The following is a 19,378-nucleotide window of genomic DNA, read 5'->3' as shown; positions in this document are numbered from 1 at the left end:
AATAGTTTTGAATAGTTCCATCTCTTTGGCCAGCCTCAGTAGGCACAGAGTGTTGGGGGAGGGGCACCACTAAAAAGTTCTCTCTGTTGTGGTTACCAGAACATCTGGAGAGTCTTTAAGCTGCTAGCCTTATTCCGAGGAACTCAGGAGGAGGAGGAGGACCCACCCTTCAGACCTGATAAGAGGAAGACATGCAAGCCATGATAACAGCTTTTGAGATGTATTACTACTACTACTTCTTCTTCTTTCATGTGCTTCAGACGTAGAAAGAGCCGCTGTGTGGAGACCAATCAAGACTGTGGTTTGGTAAGACAAAAATCTCTTCCCTCTGCTAACTCCTTGCAAATCTCACCTGAAAAATCTGGGATTGGTCCCTGGGTGCTGTTGCTCAAATGTTCAGCTCCACCTGCAATTTCATTTGTCCATTTCTGGCCCCTCTGCTCAATCTCTCCCCTATTTACACGAGGGTGCCCATTGCTGTGTACTTGCGTATGACTCACCTTTGCAACTCTGAAAAACACAGGAAGTTGGCCGAAATGAACAAATGACTTGGGTTTGGTGTCACTTTTATGCAGTTGCCCAATTTTTTTTTTTGCTTTTGGCAGAAAAGGTGAGGCACAGCCGCTTCTGGAGCCTTTGCCTAGGGGAAAGGTGCTTTGTATCTGCTCAGAAGTACTCTTTCGTCTTTTGTCCACTCTGGGGATATATCAAGAGAGGGCAAAACAAGGGTGTGTGTGGGGGGGGGAGAGACGGAACCCACTTTTCAACCCTGAATACCTTATCCAAGTCTTCAGCCTCAGATGCTATAGAAGTGGGTGGAATTAACATGATTGCCACCACTCAAAGCCACTTCCTCTATGAATGTAACGGTTAGCTTCTTCTTTTTCTACATTTTCCAGCAGCACCACCTGCTCTGGTTTCATTCGCTCCTTCCTGCCCAATCAAGCGAGAACAGGGGAAACGGAGCCAGTTCATGGTTAGCAGACACGATCCTTTCCTTGAAAACCCTGAGACCCATCCTGGCTTTGTCCGAAGAAACCTAGAAGAAGGTATAGCAGGGTGGGTTGGTGGGCAGGGAGCCGGGGGGGGGGGGGTTGGGATGCATCTTACTTATTCACTCCCTACAAAATTATGGCGGTGGGGGTGGGGGTGGGGGGAAATATCAGTAGGAAATTGTTGCAGGGAGTCAAGGCAAAGGAGGTGAGTGTATTACTAGAGAGAGAGAGGTGTAGGTTTTATTGTTGTTTTTCAGCCAAATGCTTGACCAGCAAATGTAGTTGGATATCTATGCCTCAATTTTGGATTCACAACAAGCCTGCAAGGTGGATTAGGGTTATGATCTAGCGGAGTGGATGATGTGGAATGTAAGGCTCAATCAAGCTACTGTGCAGGTCTTCTCCAATCAAGGCCTTCTCCAGTTAACCGGGCCCTGAGTCCCATCATCTAGACCAGATTGACATAGTCTGGAGAACACTGGTTTGGGGACAAAGTTTCCCTACATCATATTGGAAAGAGGACATGTTAGTGGGCTGAGAAAAATTTGAAAGGGAAGCCGGCATGTAGGGTCCACCCTTCTGATCTTCTCTCCTAGCCTTCCAGAAGCAAGCTTCAGTTTGCATTAGAAGGGAAGTTTAGTCAAGGCAGAAGTGAATTTCATGGCCAGAACAGATGGTGTATAGTGGGGAGGTGGAAATGGAGATGAGATTTGACTTCACAAAACAAATATTTTGGACTGGTAAGCATTGTCATCCAGACCACCTTACAGATCTCACTGTTCTTCATTCGGTACCCCTCTCGAATCTTTGGCGGATATATCCTGTTCCCAAATCCTCACATGAAAACTCACTGATGTGCAGCAAATAAGATGCCGCAAGTGATGGGGTTTGTGTTTGCATGCAGCGAAGAGCAGAGCTGCCACGAGGAAGGCGTCAACCCACAATTGTGTTTGTACTGATTTCCTCACCTTGAGTCTTCCAGATAGATTTTTGCTTGAATCATTTCTGGCCAGCCATGCCTCAGTAGCACCACTAGATTCTCTCTGCCCAAATAGAGAGCTAAGGACATAGCTCTGCTTGTTGAATGTGAACAATAGGACTGAAATAGAAATTTTCAACGGCTTTCCTTAAAAATTCTGGCAGCTGAGCTCAGTTACTTTACTGAGACCGATTCTCTCGCTTCTCTGATTTTTAGTTTCTCAGTGCAATGTTTCCCAACCTTCACTAGTTTAAGATGTGTGGACTTCAACTCCCAGCATGCTGGCTGGGGGGATTCTGGGACTTGAAGTTCACACATCTTCAAGTTGCTGAGGCTGAGAAACATTGCCCTGATTATCTGCATTTCCTCACAAGCCTCTTTACTTTTCAACCTTCAAATCCAGATTACTCTGGATGCCAGCTTTTATTGATGGGACAGCTCCAGTTGGTCCACCTAGCATCTTACCTGTTGATTAAGAACCCTGCCATGATGTGATGGCCTAGCCTGTCACCGTGTCACCAAGTCCAAGTTGCAGAAGTGACAACGTCCTTCCTGGCTTCTGGTGTTTGTAGGATGCCCTTTCTGCTGAGCAAGTCAGGCTAATTCTCAAACCTGACATTTAAAACCACTGGTGTTGTGTAGATGAAGACAAGCCATGAATACTTCAGGCCAAAATGGGGCAGTTTTCTCTTGCTGGTGGAAGATGCCAGCTGCTTCATTTGGCTTAGAACATAACTGCATGTGGGGATTCCTATAGGGCAGGGGTCTCCAAACCAGGCAACTTTAAGACTTGTGGACTTCAACTCCCAGAATTCCTCAGCCCGCATAGCATGGAATTCTGGGAGCTGACGTCCACAAGTCTTAAAATTGCCAAGCTTGCAGACCCCCGCTATAGGGTCTTGTTTCCCTCCTGGTCTCTGGGGATGGAATTACCAAATGAAGAAGAAAAGGTAGCGGGTTTATAAGAAGAAGCACCGGCTCTGAGGCAGGTGCAAGTCATATAGGGTTTAGAGGGGTATAGAATAGTTATCAAAGGCCTTTCATCTTTAGAACACAATATTTTATTTTCAAAACTCTCTAAATGCTCCAGTTATGTTGTTCTGTTCCAGATTTGCCTTGCATTATGCAAATACACGTGGTCTTTTAACTTTAATGACCTACTGTTAGCAAAACAGTTTCAATACCCTAGCATGGTGTGTACTGCAGAGGTGCGATAATGGAGCTTTAATGACCTTGATAAAGGTCACGGGGCGGGGAGGGGGGAGGGAGACTGCCCTAAGGACAAAAAAATAAAAAATGCATCAGTAGCCATCCAGGCAGAAATCTGGGGAGGGAGAAGGGGGGAACTCCCATTTGATGGCGATCAAATTTTAAATATAATATTTAATATTTCTTTAAAAGATTTTAAAAACCATCACTTCCTAAGCAAAGAGAAATAGACAGAAGTCTTTTCAACATACTAGGAGTAAACCAAGAGAGTCTTGAGAAAGATAAGCAGTTGCAACACTAGAAAGCTGTTTTTTAGTTTCTATTTCCTTGCAGTCTTGCCAAACATCTTCATTAAATGTATGAGCACTTGAAAGTTTCCACTCTCCTAGTTTTTAACTATAGTTGAAGGTTTCCTGTGGATAGTCTGGGACTTATTTTTCTGTCCAGCTTTCTATGGTACTTTTTAAAAATAAATCTCTCCCTCTTTTTCTACCTCTCCCTCTCCTCTCCTCTCCTCTCCTCTCCTCTCCTCTCCTCTCCTCTCCTCTCCTCTCCTCTCCTCTCCTCACCCCTGCCCTCTCCTCTCCTTATGCATGAAGAAAGGTCTCCAAACAATTCTCATTCAGTTGTGTTGAGTGTGGCGTTGGTAGGAAATTTGCTGCCCTGGGAAACAGCAAGGAGAGTTGCAAAGAGGTCCGCCTTCAGGCTGACAAGCACATGGTGCTAACATCTCTCCTTCAACTTTGTCTCCAACATGAGAGTCTACTGGGAAGCTGAAGGAGATGATGGTTCAAGTGGGTGAGCAACGCGCACGACCTTGCATGTTGCAAAACTCACATGTTTTATGGTGGGTTTGGTCTCACGGAGGCTACATACCACCAAGAAGCACTATAGGACTTCCAGTCTTTCTGAACGTTGGTGGCGGTCGCTTCGCTGCTTATGAGAGATTCTTTGCCATTTCTATTCAGCCAACTTCATCTTCTCTACTAGACTTCCCTTCCATGGCTTTGTCACAAAGCCAGGCCCCTCCATGTGGCTGAGAGGATGATTACACAATAGACGGAGAACTCTACACCCATTTTGCAGCAACAAATTGCTTCCAAGTGTTGTTTGTCAAGGCTTGAATAAATAGGTCTTAGTTTTTTTCAGACTTTGGTGTCATTGTCAGCCATTCAGTCATGTCCAACCCTCGGCCACTCTATGGATCAGCGCTCTCCATGCCCCTCTGTCTCACACCCTCTGTCTCCTTCAGATCAGCCATGATCATCCTGGTGTCATCCTTTATAGTGTCTGGCCAGCCAGTACTAAGGAGGCCCCTTCTCTTTTTTCTGCTGATCACCCCCAGCATGACTGACTTTTTGAGTGAATCCTCTCTCATGACATGACCAAAGTATGACAGCCTCTGTTTGACAATCCTGGCTTCAAGTAATATTTTTGGTGAGATTCGGGCTAGGACTTCTTCGTTATTTTTGCAGTCCATGGGATGTGTAATAGTTGCCTATAGTTGCAGGAAAAAAAGACTTCAAAACACAGTTTTGTTTATGGAGATTCTCAATCATCCAGGTCATGGATGTCCCAAAGGTGCTTCCCCCCCCCCCGCCTCCCCAAAAGGCAACTGGATTTTCTTGGGTTTTTTTCTCTTTGAAAACATTTCACTTCTCATTCAAGAGGCTTCTTCAGTTCTAACTGACCGGTGAAGGATGGAAGAGTCAACGTTTTGAGGGTCATTCTGTTCCCTTTGTTCATTCATTAATGAACTTAAGTAGTCACCACGTTCATCTTCTGTAAATGAGTTGGAGATAATAAAATGACTTTGCTTTGTTTTTTTAAAAAAAACTTTCTTCTTCAAGGAAAACAACTGGAAAATTACGGAGGAACTGGGGTGGAACATAGTCTTGAGTTGCAGGAGGGAGAGAGCAAAGAGACAGTGAAACTGTCCCAAAAAAACCTGTCAAAAAACCTGTCAAAGACAGAGTCTTTGGTATGCAGAAAGAGGGTGAAGGTAGACGTCCCTAGCAATATGTAGTAGTCTGGCAAGGTTTTTGTCATTATCTACAGAGGTTCTCAGTCATCCAGGTCATGGATTATCTCAAAGGTGCTTTAAATAAAAAAAAAAGAAAGAAAAAACCTGGAATATGCTTTCTCCTTGAGGAAGAAATGTTTTTCCCTTGAAGAAAGAAACCTCTTCTTACATCGTTTTTTTCAAGGAAATAACATTTCTACCTCAAGAAGTAACATAGTCCAGTTGCCTTTTGAAAAGAAAAAAAAGCACATTTGGGACATTTCTGTTAATAAGGTAAAGGTAAAGGTTCCCCCGCACATGCGTGCTAGTCGTTTCCTACTCTAGGGGCCGGTGCTCATCTCCGTTTCAAAGCCGAAGAGCCAGCGCTTGTCCGAGGACGTCTCCGTGGTCACGTGGCCGGCATGACTAGACGCCAAAGGCACACGGAACGCTGTTACCTTCCCACCGTAGTGGTCCCTATTTTTCTACTTGCATTTCTACGTGCTTTCTAACTGCTAGGTTGGCAGAAGCTGGGACGAGTAACAGGCACTCACTCTGTTACGCGGCACTTGGGATTCGACCTGCCAAACTGCCGACCTTCTGATCGACAAGCTCAGCGTCCTAACCCACTGAGCCACCGCGTCCCTTTCTGTTAATAGGTGAGCACAATAAAGAAATGACTTGGAAGTAACTCCACATCTCGTTCTTGGTTTCTTGGGCCATACTCATCTTCGGCCCACTCTTGAGGCAAAGGAACCAAAGATTTTTTTAAAAAAACAAACAAACAAACCCTAATTCTTTCAGAAATAATTTATTTTTTTCCTGTTTACTATGTGTATTAGCCCTGGCTTCCAGCTGATGTCATCCCTGGGCGGAGAATTCTTTCTTGCCTAACTTCACTATTTCTTCACATTTTACATCGGGCAAATGTAAACTCTATCTGCTATTGCCACCTAGTGGTTGGAAGTCAAAATGTTCTTTTAGGAAAAGGGCATGTGGCATCTCTGGACTTTTAGCTACGTGGTTGCATGTTGGCTACCAGATGGAGAGTGACGTAAAAAGTGACTGAACACCAAGTATTGTTCCATTTTACAGATGTAACCACTGGTGACTATGTCACTGCACGTTTTTTTTAGTTCGTCCGAAAAGCTCAATTCTAATTGTACATTTCCTTCTGTTCTGCACCTGTGTTGATAACCTATCTGGTAACCATAGTGAATGTCATGTGGTCTAGCTATGTTATGAGTTAGCTCTGCTGTGTGCGCAAGTGTAAGAAAGTTTTCTAGTCTTTGTCTTTTTACACTTTTCTTTTACTGTCTGATGAGAGAGGATGTAGTCGGTTAGCTTTTTTTGTTTATATATATTTTTCTTTTGTGATTAAAGGTTTTTAATAGAATATGCATCGGGCTCTATTTTACTTCACCCACACACATTATGCATCATCTGAAGCACGGTCCATCGCCCTCTGATAGGAAGAATTATTCCTTGACAGACTAATTATATTGGCTTCATAAAGCTGAGTTCTGCACCCCTTGCCACATTCAGAAGTTTTTCTGCAGAACTCACAATTCACACAGACCTGTTAATAATCCACAGCCAATCTCCAGCGATGAAACATGTCTTAAAGGCACCTAAAGAGGATCTCCTGTCCTTTGCTTTAAGATTACAGTTCCACTCTTTCACCGCCTGCTCACAAGCCTATTTTTAGCTCTAGATTTTGGAATGCATTTTCTGAGAGTGGATTGTAAGTTGTGTATCATTGATAAGGTGTCTCTTCTTCAGTATTCACACATGACATGGTACTAGGGAAATATACCTTTGGACCACCAGAAGTATGGGTGGGTGGAGGGGCATCAAAAATCTGAGCAAGAGTAAGGTAGTGCTTGCAATTCCTCATCTCTATCCAAAAATTAATAGGAAAGAGGCATATGGTACTCTGCATCAACATAGGCATTGTGGTGCAGGCTACAATGTATGTGGAAATCCATATCTTTGGATGTGGATCTCCACATTCTCTGGGCATATAAAAAATCCTTGGGTACAGTCCTTTGCCAGTTTAGGCCATTCTCCTTCTCAGATTGAAGTTTTCAAGTCATTCTATAGTTTTGCCCCTCTGTCTTAAGCATACAATGTTCTCTTACAACTTGTCACGTTTTTTTGTTCCCAGATTCTTTATAGCCATTACTTATTCCACACCAAGAGGGCCTGGGCTTGGGAATTCTGCTGCCATGGAAAAATCAAGATCCTTGTTCCAGCAAGTAATTGCCCACAAGATGCTTTTCGTTGTCTTTCTACTTTTCCCCACAGATATTCTTATAGAGGGACAAAATATAAGCGAGGTCACTAACCCCAAAAATATGAGCACCATTGTAAATACAACAGCCAGCAATATCAGCACCTCACTTCCTCCAGTATCTCCTAAGGTGACTGCAAATATTTCCATGACATCTGTTGCATCACCTCCTGATGCCACCATGCATGGCATTCTTAGCGGAAGTGTGAACACTTCAGTGCAACCAGCATCATCCCTCAGAGCAACACCTCCAGTCTCAAAACAGGAACTACATTCTTCCACTGTCGTGAAGGCTGTTGCCCCAGAAGACACTTCCTCCCCTATGCCAAGTGACGTCACGGTCTCTACTGAAGGAAAAAAACCTCATAGTGAAGCACCTCCAGTCTCAAAACAGGAACTACATTCTTCCACTGTCGTGAAGGCTGTTGCCCCAGAAGACACTTCCTCCCCTATGCCAAGTGACGTCACGGTCTCTACTGAAGGAAAAAAACCTCATAGTGAAGCACCTCCAGTCTCAAAACAGGAACTACATTCTTCCACTGTCGTGAAGGCTGTTGCCCCAGAAGACACTTCCTCCCCTATGCCAAGTGATGTCACGGTCTCTACTGAAGGAAAAAAACCTCACAGTGAAGCAGCGGAGGTACGAGAATCCACAACATCTCTTGGTCAGAAGGAAGTTTCCTCCAAAATGACTGTCGCACCACACTTCGATAGTGAGAAGGCGTCTTCTCCAGCAAAGGATTTTGGAACCAGATCCCAAGGGAGCTTCTCTGAGCAATCATCCAGTGCAATCGCCTACACAGAAGCTACAAAGAGTACAGAACCAAAACAGGGCAGAAAAGGACCAATACCACCAAGACAAGCTGTTACAGAATTGACTCAGACTCCTGAGACCAGCAGCCAGCATCCATCTGGTCCTTTCACCACATTGGTGACCTCTATCACCAATGCATCAGAATCTGTCCCTTTTGATCAAATTTCTTCAGAGAGGAAACATTCTGTCATCATTTTGGTCGTTATTGTCTCCATCCTGCTGATTGTGGGCCTCCTAGCTTTCCTGTATTTTAGGCGTCGTCGTCACTCTGGCTCAACCAGCTTCAATGCCCCAGAATGGCCTGGACAAGCAAGATTGCCGGATGATACGGGCTTGGATAAGGACATGGAGCAACAGGCAGGGGCTGTAGGGGAAGGGGAAGCCCGGCGTGGGACTCTTGTGACTTTCTTTGGGAAGCGCCAGTCTAGGGTGCCTTCGATAGCTATGGAAGACATGAATGGGAAGGGAGGAAAGGGGGAAACAGAGCAGCTGCTAAGTGGAGAGTCTGAGACAGGATCCACTTCACAGGCGACTGGGGATGCCAATGGCAAAGTACCAGAGCCCCTTAAGAAGTCTTCTTAGGTGTCCCCAGCCTCCAGTAAGTTAGGAGAAAGTTCCTCCTAAATAGGGCTTCCTTTGCCTTTCCTTGGAGACCTTCCGCTTCCCATCCAAGAAACTTTTTCAGTTCAGTTTAGATGAGAAGCAAAATGTCTTCAAGGAAAAACCAGGAAAGCCCAGTTGACATTTGAAAAAGCACCTTTGGACCACCAGGACTCAGATTATTGAGAATCTCCATAGACATAACTCCTAAATAGTGAGTTAAAAGGTAGATTCACCTCTTAGGCCACTTCTGGAGCAGAAAATCTTTATGGTTTACATAGGCGTTGTTGGGTATATCTCATTATCCTACAGGATAGATGTATCCTATATCTTCTAGTCCAGGGATAGACACCCTTGGCTCTTTTATGACTCGTGGACTTCAACTCCCAGAATTCCTGAGCCAGCCGTGCTGAGGGAAAAGGGAGAGTTTTCCAAGCTGAGCCACGCTGGCTCAGGAATTCTGGGAGTTGAAGTCCATGAGTCATAAAAGAGCTGAGGTTGCCTACCCTTGCTCTAGTCTATACCCTGATCATTATGTTAAGATGTCCCTTGTTCATATATGAGGGATGAGTGGAAGATGGAGGAGTGAAAGAGAAAGTTCTCTCCCTCAACTTCTCTTATGAAAGTCCTCAGCATCTCATTTCCCCTGCTTTCTTATAAACCACAGGTATGGCAGACCCAAAAGCAGAGAGAAACTAAACACTGGCCCAGCCCAGTTTCACCAAGAACTTTTTAATTTCATTTTCCCTCTTCGTTTAGAGCAGACATGTCAAACACAAGGCCCGGGGGCCGGATCCGGCCCACGAAGTGCTTTCATGTGGCCTGCGAAGCCATCCTGGAAACAGTGACAGAATGGCCCCCACTGCCTTGGCCCTGGCCCAGAGACCCTCCTTCTGCCAGAGACCCTCAGATCTGTCCCACTCCTGCCCAGGCCCCCATAGGCACCCTTGATGCGAACGATGTAGAGCTGGCCACGCCCACCCAGTAGGCCATATGCACTCTACCCACGCCCACCCAGTAGGCCACGCCCACCCAGGCCATACCCACCCGGCCCCCTGAGGGCAACTGCAATGCTGATGCGGCCCTCAGTGAAATTGAGTTTGACACCCCTGTTTTAGAGGATAAAAAGGCCCATGGGAGGCTGGATGGTTGACAAATTTCCAGGTGATGGTGGTGAGGGGTTGTGCCTGAAGAATAATGAGCATTGATCAGGCTTTGAGTCTATTTTGTGTAGAAGAAAGTCTTAATCCGCATCGCCAGAAAGAAAGTATAGTAACAAAAGTTCTACTTGCTAATTTTTTTTTTATGATGCTGCAAATTGCTTGGCTGATTCATGCTCAGAAGTGCTGGGTGAATGGCTTTGATGCACACATGTAGGAATATCCTAACTAGATTTTTTTTTAATTATTATTAACTCAGATTTTATTAACTCAGATTTTTCATTGTATCAGCTCTCTGGGAATGTCTACAAAGGAAACGCTTTATATGGGCACCCCCAAAGAGCTGATATAGTTGGCAGTTAGATATGTATGTAGGTTTAAATGCTTTTATTCCATTCAGAGACCTTTCCAATTATTCTGCAGCGCTTTGTCCTTTGCATCACTTCAGAAGTACCAAGTTTAAAACAGCCATAGGAGAGGGTATTTCTTCCTTTTTTTAAAAAAAATCTTTGGATTGAGATAAAGGCAAAATGGAAATATCTAATCGGCACAATGTACAAAATGTATAAATACGAGAGTTTAAATTTTGAATTATATGAACATATATTAAGTAGGAAATAGCATTATGCTTTCCCTGTCCTTGCTTACATATTAAAGATTTGCTTCTGTTGGTTCCAGTGGATTTCCGAGAACTTGGCAGGTTAAAATAGTTCATCTCATTACATAACTTTTACTTATTTTTTCCTAGGGTAATAACATTTGATCCTGAATAATTTTACTCTTGATGCTGAATAATTTCAGAGGAACTACTTAACAAAGAGCCAATTAATAAATACAGGTAGTTAGTCCTTGATTTATGACAGCAATGGTTCAAAGTTATGACAGCCTTGGAAAAAGTGATTTAGATCTTACTTGCACTTATGACCATCTTACCATCCCCACAGTCACGTGATCACAATTCACTTGGCAACTGACTTGCATTTATAACCTGTTGCAGCATCCTGTGGTCACATGATTGTTTCCAGCAAAAAGCACCCATTGGGAAAGTTAGATTTGCTTAAAGTTTGCTTGTGTCACTTAACAACCATCATAAAAGTTATTGCAAAGTTGGGTCTGCCTCGACTTACAACCGCAACATCTTAACGATGGAGATTCCAGGTCCAGTTATGGTCATAACTGTAGATAAACAATGGCAGAAATTGCAACGCAGTTCTATGGCTGATCTCTTGGGAATAAGTCCCATCAAACTGAATGAGGCTTACTCTGCCTAAGTGTGTCTGAAATTGCTATCCAAAGGGAATCTCTTTTCTCATTAGCCAAGTCATGAGCTAATATACTATACAGCAGTGTTTCTTAAGCTTAGGAAGTTTAAGAGGTGTAGACTTCAACTCCCAGAATTCCCCAGCCAGCCATGTTGGCTGGGGAATTCTGGGAGTTGAAGTCTGCACCTCTTAAACTCACTGAGATTGAGAAACACTACCTCAAGTGCTCATAGACTTAATGAAGATGTTTGGCAAGACTGCTCCTTTTCCAGACTTCATTTATCTTTGCCCCCGTGAGACACAAAATTAGAAGGCCAAATATGTGTTTTCTGAAAATAGTAGAAAGGCATTCCTATTTGTTTTCAAAAACAAGGGGAACTTTGCACAGAGATAGTTTGTCATGGGCTGGACTGGAGTGAGAGGATCAAGACTGAAGAACCTTGCAGACTAATAAACAAGCCAGGTTTTATGGAACTTTTAGTTTTTTTATATTGCCCCACTAATACAATGCCTGACAGTTGTTTTTGTTTGTTTGTTTGTTTCATTGATTTCCATTCAGTTTTATATATTAGGTCTAGGCCTTAGTCAATCTGAATTTCTCTTGTGTAAAACTCACTGAAATGAAGAGGAGCTAAATAAGAACTTATGTGCCCGTTTCCGACTTAACTTTTCTCTTCCATTCAGCTTCTTTAGAATTCTAAATTCTTTAGGATTCCCCTGTATTTTCTGTAATTGTTAGTTCAATATTTTTTTATTCATTTATTTCAGAAGTGTATTTTTATAAGAATGTGTGGAGCTTCATTCAAATCTACCCAATAAAAAGTCTTAAGTTCAATTTAAATGTTTGCAGCATGGTTCTTGATGAAGTTGAAACCAGCTATTATGATCAGCTTGGCTTCATTTTAATTCTCTCCCCTCAGCACAGAGAGGCCTGTAAGAGACACCTGGGGCCTACCAAGAATGATAGATCCAGTGTCTCTCAACTTGGGCAGCTTGAAGATGTGACTTGGGGAAGCCAGCTGGGGAATTCTGAGAGTTGAAGTTCACCCATCTTCAAGTTGCCAAATTGAGAAACACTAATTTAGACTTTGTTACTGTAATGTAGTGGGTCCGACGCAAGGAAGAGACGCCAGCCGGAGTACGTGTTCAGCTCTTTATTGTGGGGGGTGCGTACTCAGGAACAAGGGCTACCTGGCCTCCTTATATACTCGGCCAGGGGGGCGGCCAGCCAATGGGGTTGGCCCTAGGTTTCCCGCCGAAACTAGGTTTCCCGCCAAAACCGTCCAGGCCAACGCCCCCTAGTGGCTGTTGCTATGCAGATGCCTGCAACTAGATACATAACAGTTACCTTCCAGTTCTATGGACTTCAGTTCCCAGAATTCTTACTAATGGCCCCATTGACTGGGGTGTTATGGGAGTTGAGGGTGACACATCTGGAGAGCAGCGATGTTGGAAAATCCTAGTTTTGAACATTGTTTGCCATCAGATGGGTGTTATGTATTGAGCTTTTGGGGAATACCTTACCACGTGTAAGCTGGAAAGCTAACAGTTCTCCAGCAGCACAGATAGGACTTTCCAGTCCTGACTGCAGTCAACTTGGCGGGAATGATGGGTTCAATCTGATTGGTTGTTTAGACTATGGGAGACTATATAAAGATTGCATGGTTACCCTTAATCCTCAGTACAGTTATAGTTATGAATAAAGCAACTATTCTTCTGTACTCATCTGCCTGGCGTCTTTCCTGCTCGTCCGAACCCGAAACATAACAATGGGCATTCTGAGTTATTTATTTTGACACTCTGCAGGGCAGATCTACCACATTTCCTGGATTTAAGAATGAATATGCTTATAGTTGTGCATATATAAAAAAATTCTGAGACAAAAAATATGCTTGCATACAGCAATTTGAAGGAGGATAAGGGGACACCACTATTTCTAAATTCCCTCTCTCCATCCATATCTACAGTATGTATCTGTCTATTTATCATCCCTCGATGCATGCATCCATCCATATCAGTCTATCATCTATCAATTATCCATCCATATCTATCTGTCTATCTGTCTGTCTGTCTAACATCTATCTATCTAGCTGGTCATTTGAATTCATCCAAGGAAGTAGAAAAGGCTTTGAAAGGAAGGAATCTGCCACTAAATCTCCAAGGTGGTTATCTTGTCACCAATTTCCCTTTTCTCTCTCTCAAAGATTCTAACTACTAGTATGGCTGTAAACAGCTTCTGCTTCTCCATGCTCTTCACCCAGGGTAGAAATTATTCCAGTCAGCTGTGCCTCCATGTTTCTTGTGATTTGGAGATGGAAAATGCTCACAAAGTATAATGTAAGCTTGAAAGGAGACTTAATCTCTGTCTCTCTCTCATCTATGTCATCTATCTGCCATCTATTATCTATCATCTATATCTTCTGTATGTCTATCTGTCCAGCTATCTAGCTGTCAAAAGTAATACTGTCTGAAATCCCCAGGAGCTGTCATAAAGTTCTCCAACAGATGGAACTCTTGCTAGCTAATCCTCAAGCCTTTAATCAAAGTTTCCCAATTTAAGTGCTGTCCAGATATAGGAACTTCTCTTTCCAGAACTCTCCAGACCCTGTGGTCAGCGCTGAGAATTCTGGGAGTAGAAGTTCACCCTTCTGGAAATTGTCAGAGTTGGGAAACACACTCTACAGGAGATCTCAAATTTAAATCTTGTCTCTCCTCATGTTTCAAAGCCATTTGAGAAGCAGGCAATTGGGATATATTTAGGATATTAATGCTAAGACTCGGGGGCTTTGCTGAGGGGATGTCAGTATTTTGTATAATCAGTCAAGTCCTTTGAAATTTCCTTAGAAGTGATCAGCTTTGATGACATGTCCCAGTGAAGCCAGAAGACCACTGGAGGGCATTGTCCTGGCATTACATTAAAGCACACACCTGCCTGACTATAATTACTTGTCAAACCTCTTCTTTTGTTTTTCTTGCCAATATTTTGGAAACAAGTCTGTAATGCCTGCCTTCACACTACATGGGCAATGTTCTTTGTTGTCATTAGGCATTGATGAAGCAGCAAACATTTTTAATAACCAGCTTCCCTCTCCAAGAAAATTAAGAAGATATTTAGGACACCAGAATTATTTGATCTAATCTCTCTACATGCTGATTATTTTTCAGAGAATAAACTTCCTGGAGTCTTGTGTCACATCTTGCAGGCTATTTGAATCCTGGGAAGCTTTTTTGGAGTTGAAATTTTCTGTATGTGCTGGATATCAGGTCCTATAGGTTTCAGCCAACATGTAGGATGCATGTTGAAAACAAACACATTTGAGAACATTGTCCAAGTATATGGCTTTAAGGCAGGGGTGGGGAACTATGGTGCCTTTATGACCATGGCTGGCTCAGGAATTCTGGGACTTGAAGTCCACAGGTCATTAAGGAGTCATAGTTCTTCACTCCTGCTTTGGGGGCTGGGGGCGGGGAAGGCTTAGATCAGGATTATGGATTTGAAACCAGGTGTAAGTCACCCAAGACCTTTGGACTTCATAGAGCCGAAGCCATTTTTCCCAGACTTCAGAGGCACAGTTTCCTGACATTTTGAGGACCTCTCCAACTCTGGCCCAAACTCATAGGAATAAAAGGCAATTGTAACCTCTTTGCATGCATATCTCAGATCTGCTTCTCGTGGCTCAGGTCTCAGTCTGGCTCTGAAGAAGCTGGTCTAGTGGAAAGTCAGCTTCAGGAGACACCAAGCCAGGAATCATCTGAAGCTAATCAAAGGCAGGTACCATGAGAACAGCTGGCTAGTCAGATGGTGGTGCATGACTAGCCTCCAAGTCCCTGGAGTCAGTTAGCAAAGCAGAGAGCAGAGCAAAGATGCCCAGTGAGGCCCCTTGCCAAGTAAGGGCAAACTCTACCTAGCTGGCTACAGCCTGACTTAAGAGATAGCCCTGACCCATGTGTCTTTGTTGGGGGAAAAACTGTATGATTTCCTGTTCTGATGTGTCATTCCTGTGTACAGGTGGCAGTCAACTTATGATAGGTTACTTAACAATCATTCGAAGTTATGGCTCAAAAAAAGTGAGTTACGACTCAGCCTCAAAGTTATGTCTGCCTCACCACCTGCACCGCCAAGGGGTCACATTTTGGGTGTTTGGCAACTGGCTAGCATTGATGGCCAATTGCAGTGGCCCATAGCCACATGATTGTGTTTCCCTACACTTTTTTCTGTTTTCTGGCGAAAGTTCCTCATTGGAAAAGGTACATTTGGATTACAACCAGGTGATTGTTTAAAGGGCCATTGTAAAAACAGTTGCAAAAGCAAGTTCAGTCATGTAACAACAACAACAACAACAACAACAACAACAATAATAATAATGATAATAATAATAATAATAATAATAATAATAATAATAATAATAATAATAATAATAATAATAATAATAATAATTGTCAATACACGTCCTCGAATGTAAGCAAACACGAATCTCCAGCAGGAATGTGTGACAAAACAGAGGTTGCTTTATTCAGCTCCAATGCACACAAAGTGAAAACAAAGTCAGCATTGGTAGCACATCGCTCCCAATGCTTACATAGCCGCCAGGTACAGGGCTCCGCCCTCAAGCCACAGACCAACATCCGCCCCTGCATCCATATAATCCCTCCTCCCCCCTGTAGCTCCGTTTGCTGCTGCCTCCAGATGCCAGCCTCGCGCACATTCGTCAGCCCGTCTCCCCCCTGTCTGGTAGCCCATCCCCAACCAGGTAAGGAGACCAGGTAACCCCCACCCATATCCCTAAACGCCCAGCCCCACCGTGCCCAGCTACACAAAGCATGCCACAGCCCACACTACCCTCTGCAAATCCGGGGACGCCTGTTCCTGGGCTGTTCTGGCTGGAAGCCATCCCGGCAAGGAGCTCCAACTGCTCCGCTGCTTCCCCCGAGGTCCCCACACCTAACCAGTTGGCAGCGGAGCCACCGGGACTCTCCTGACACCGTGCAGCCCTCTCCAATGCCTCCTGGACCAGTTGTTCAGTGGCAGCACTGTCCAATGCCTCTCCTGAGCCAGCTGATCGGCGGCAGACCCGGCAGGGAGGCCCGTGTGCGCAGCCGCGCCTCCTGGCAGTCCCGGAAGCAGCCAACAGTCGGCCAAAGAGGCAGGGAGCAGCTGGCAGTCGGCCGAAGAAGTGGGATGCCCAGGAAGGCCAGCGGCATCCGTAGAGCAGGGAGATGGACATGGCCGCCCGGTGGTAGGCCCCACAGGGAGGCAGGCAGAGGCAGGACCTGGGGGTGAGGGGCCAGCGTGAGAGGCTGCCTCCCCCACTGAATGTCGGGCCCACGAGGCTCGACAGGCGGCTCCCCTAACCAGGGTTTCACCTGGAAGACAAGAGGTCACACGTGAATGATTGTCCACCCGACCGGAGGGCTCTGCCCTTCCCCCACCCGGCTTCCCCGGATGCTGGCGATGAAATGCCCGAACTAAGTGGGGTGCATGGACATCCACCTCCTTCACCCACAAGGCTTCTGTCATGGGATAACCTTTCCACAATATGAAATATTGCAACCTCCCCCTCTGCACCCTAGAGTCGAGGATCTCCTGTACCTTGAAATGTCCGTCATGTACAGGTCTTGGACCCCCCTCCTCTGGTCCATGGGGTGATACCCTGGCCAGCTTTAGCAGGCTGCTGTGAAAGAGTGGGTGCATCTTACCCAGATACTTTGGCAGTTGGAGCCACACCATCACAGGGTTGATAACTTGTGTCACCCGGAAAGGCCCTAGGAACTTGGGACCAAGTTTTTTACAGGGTAATTGAAGCCGCAGATATTTAGTGGATAGGTACACTAAGTCCGCTACCTGGAAGGACTCAAAGGGTCTCCTTTTCTTGTCCACCTGTTCTTTACTCGTCTCTGCGGCCTTAACTAGGGCCTTCTTTACTGTCTCCCACACCGCCTCCACCTGTCTCATCCATTCTCTGGGTTGGCATGGGAGAGGCTCCCCCTGGACATACTCAAGAATGGGGACGAAGTCATGGCCAGACACCACCCTGATTGGGGAGAACCCAGTGCTGCTATGCACTGCGTTATTATGTGCCACCTCAGCAAACGCCAACAGATCCACCCAATTAGATTGCTGATATGACACATAGCATCGTAGATACCGCTCCACCATGGCGTTTTCTCACTCTGCTGCCCCATTGGTACTTGGATGGTATGCCGAACTTAGGCCTTGGGAGGATCCTATAAAGTGAAAAAACTCCCTCCAGAATTGAGCTGTAAACTGCATCCCTCAATCCGAGATGATCCGTTGGGGCACTCCATGTAGGCGGTATATGTGGGTGTTGAACATCCATGCCAGCCGCCTAGCAGACGGTAATCCTTTGCATGGCACAAAATACGCTTGTTTGGAGAATAAGTCGATAATCGTCCAGATGACATTATAGCCACGACTCTCCGGTAATTCGACTACGAAGTCCATCGCAATGTCCTGCCAGGGTCTAGTAGGGTCCGCCACAGTTTGGAGTAACCTCAATGGCTTCCCCGCATGAGGTTTCGCAGTTGCACAGGTGTGACAACCCTGTACGTGGTCTTCGATCTCTTGTTTCATACGCGGCCACCAGAACTGCCAGCGAGCCAAATGTAAGGTCTTTAAAAACCCAAAATGTCCCGCCTGCTTGGTGTCGTGACACTGATAAAGCACTCTCCGTCTCATCGTTTGGGGTACATAGATCTTATCCCCGTGCCAGGCCAGCCCATCCCATCTTGTCAAAATGTTCGTATGGCTTTGCAACCAGATATCTCCCTGGAGCGCTTTCTGTAGGTCATGGATCAGGTCATCTGTTGCTATGTGGGCTACAGCTCCTGCCACCTCTTGTTGGCAAGGGGGCATGATTGCTTGTACCACTTCCTCCCTCTTGCTTTCATACTGTGGTTGTCATGAGAGCGCGTCAGCCAGGAAGTTCTTCCCTCCCAGCACGTATTTTAGGGTAAAACGGAAATGCAGAAAATATTGGGCCCATCTGACGTGTTTTGCAGACAAGTGTCTTGGCGTTTGTAACACCTCCAGATTTTTATGATCGGTCCAAACCTCAAACGGGGCTTTGGCCCCCTCCAGGAGGTGTTGCCATGTCTCAAGAGCCCAAAGTACGGCAAAGGCCTCTTTCTCCCAGATTGCCCAAGCCCGTTCAGTGTTTGTCAGCTTTCTGGAAGTGTAAGCACACAGTTGCAGGGACCTCTGCCTATTTCGTTGTAGGAGGACGGCTCCCACCACAACATCGCTAGCATCCGCCTGCACAATGAATGGTAGTTCGGGGTCCGGGTGGAGCAAAACGGGTTCTCTGGCAAACAGGGCCTTTAAAGCCTCAAAAGCCTGTTGGCATGCCTTAGACCACACTAGTTTCTGCCTAGGATGAGGCTTTATCGCTGTTTGCCTTGTGCGCAAAAGATCTGTAAGTGGCAAGGCAATCGAGGCAAAGGACAGGATGAATTGCCGATAGAAATTGGCAAACCCCAGAAAGCTTTGTAGCTGGCGACGAGTCCTTGGCACCTGCCATTGCAGAACGGCTTCAACCTTCTTGGGGTCCATCTCCACCCCTCCCTCAGATATTCTGTACCCCAAATAGTCCAACTGGGCCCTGTGGAACTCGCACTTAGGTAGCTTCATGTACAGTCGAGCCTGCAACAACTTTTGTAGCACCTGTCTTACCAGGACGACGTGTTCCTCCATAGTGGTGGTGTATATGAGGATGTCGTCCAAATAGACCAGTACTCCTCGGTACAGATGTTCATGCAACACCTGATTAATTAGCTGCATGAATACCGCAGGAGCACCTTGCAATCCAAATGGCATAACCCTGAATTGATAGCTGCCAAGTGGACAGTTAAAGGCCGTCTTCTATTCATCGCTGTGCTTAATCCGCACCCTGTAGTACGCCTCCCTCAGGTCCAGCTTTGTGAATATCCTTCCTTTCACTAGATGGGCTAGAACAGCGGTCGGCAACCTGAAAAAGCAAAAGAGCCACTGGGAACCGGTTCCATCACACATAAAAAAAAGTGGGAGCCACGCGCGTGCATCCACGC

The 19,378-nt window shown here is 45.4% G+C and overlaps 1 protein-coding gene across 4 annotated transcripts; it reads left to right on the top strand.

The window, feature by feature from the left end:
• Window positions 1–291: 291 nt before the first annotated feature.
• LOC308677731 (uncharacterized protein) lies at window positions 292–12,149 on the top strand. Of its 4 annotated transcripts, none has more exons than XM_081344381.1 (3): window positions 292–306; window positions 900–1,049; window positions 7,353–12,149. In XM_081344381.1, exon 3 carries the CDS (start codon window positions 7,414–7,416, stop codon window positions 8,872–8,874), a length of 1,461 nt encoding a protein of 486 aa, XP_081200507.1. In that variant the 5' UTR covers window positions 292–306; window positions 900–1,049; window positions 7,353–7,413; the 3' UTR covers window positions 8,875–12,149. The 4 variants fall into 4 exon arrangements, 3 of the variants coding, with proteins under 3 accessions (XP_081200507.1, XP_081200508.1, XP_081200509.1); XM_081344382.1 differs by lacking the exon at window positions 292–306 and adding an exon at window positions 741–811; XR_014028558.1 differs by lacking the exons at window positions 292–306; window positions 900–1,049; window positions 7,353–12,149 and adding exons at window positions 4,698–5,844; window positions 6,028–6,575.
• The last annotated feature ends 7,229 nt before the right edge of the window (window positions 12,150–19,378 follow it).

The sequence above is a fragment of the Vipera berus genome (genome assembly GCF_964194415.1).
Source record: "Vipera berus genome assembly, chromosome: Z".
NCBI lineage: Eukaryota > Metazoa > Chordata > Lepidosauria > Squamata > Viperidae > Vipera > Vipera berus.
The sequence above is the reverse complement of the archived record's forward strand: the minus strand, read 5'-3'. Positions and strand labels throughout refer to the sequence as shown.

Excerpts from the sequence above, each read along its gene's own strand:
- LOC308677731 (XM_081344381.1), top strand. The coding sequence starts at position 7,414 with ATGGAAAAATCAAGATCCTTGTTCCAGCAAGTAATTGCCCACAAGATG.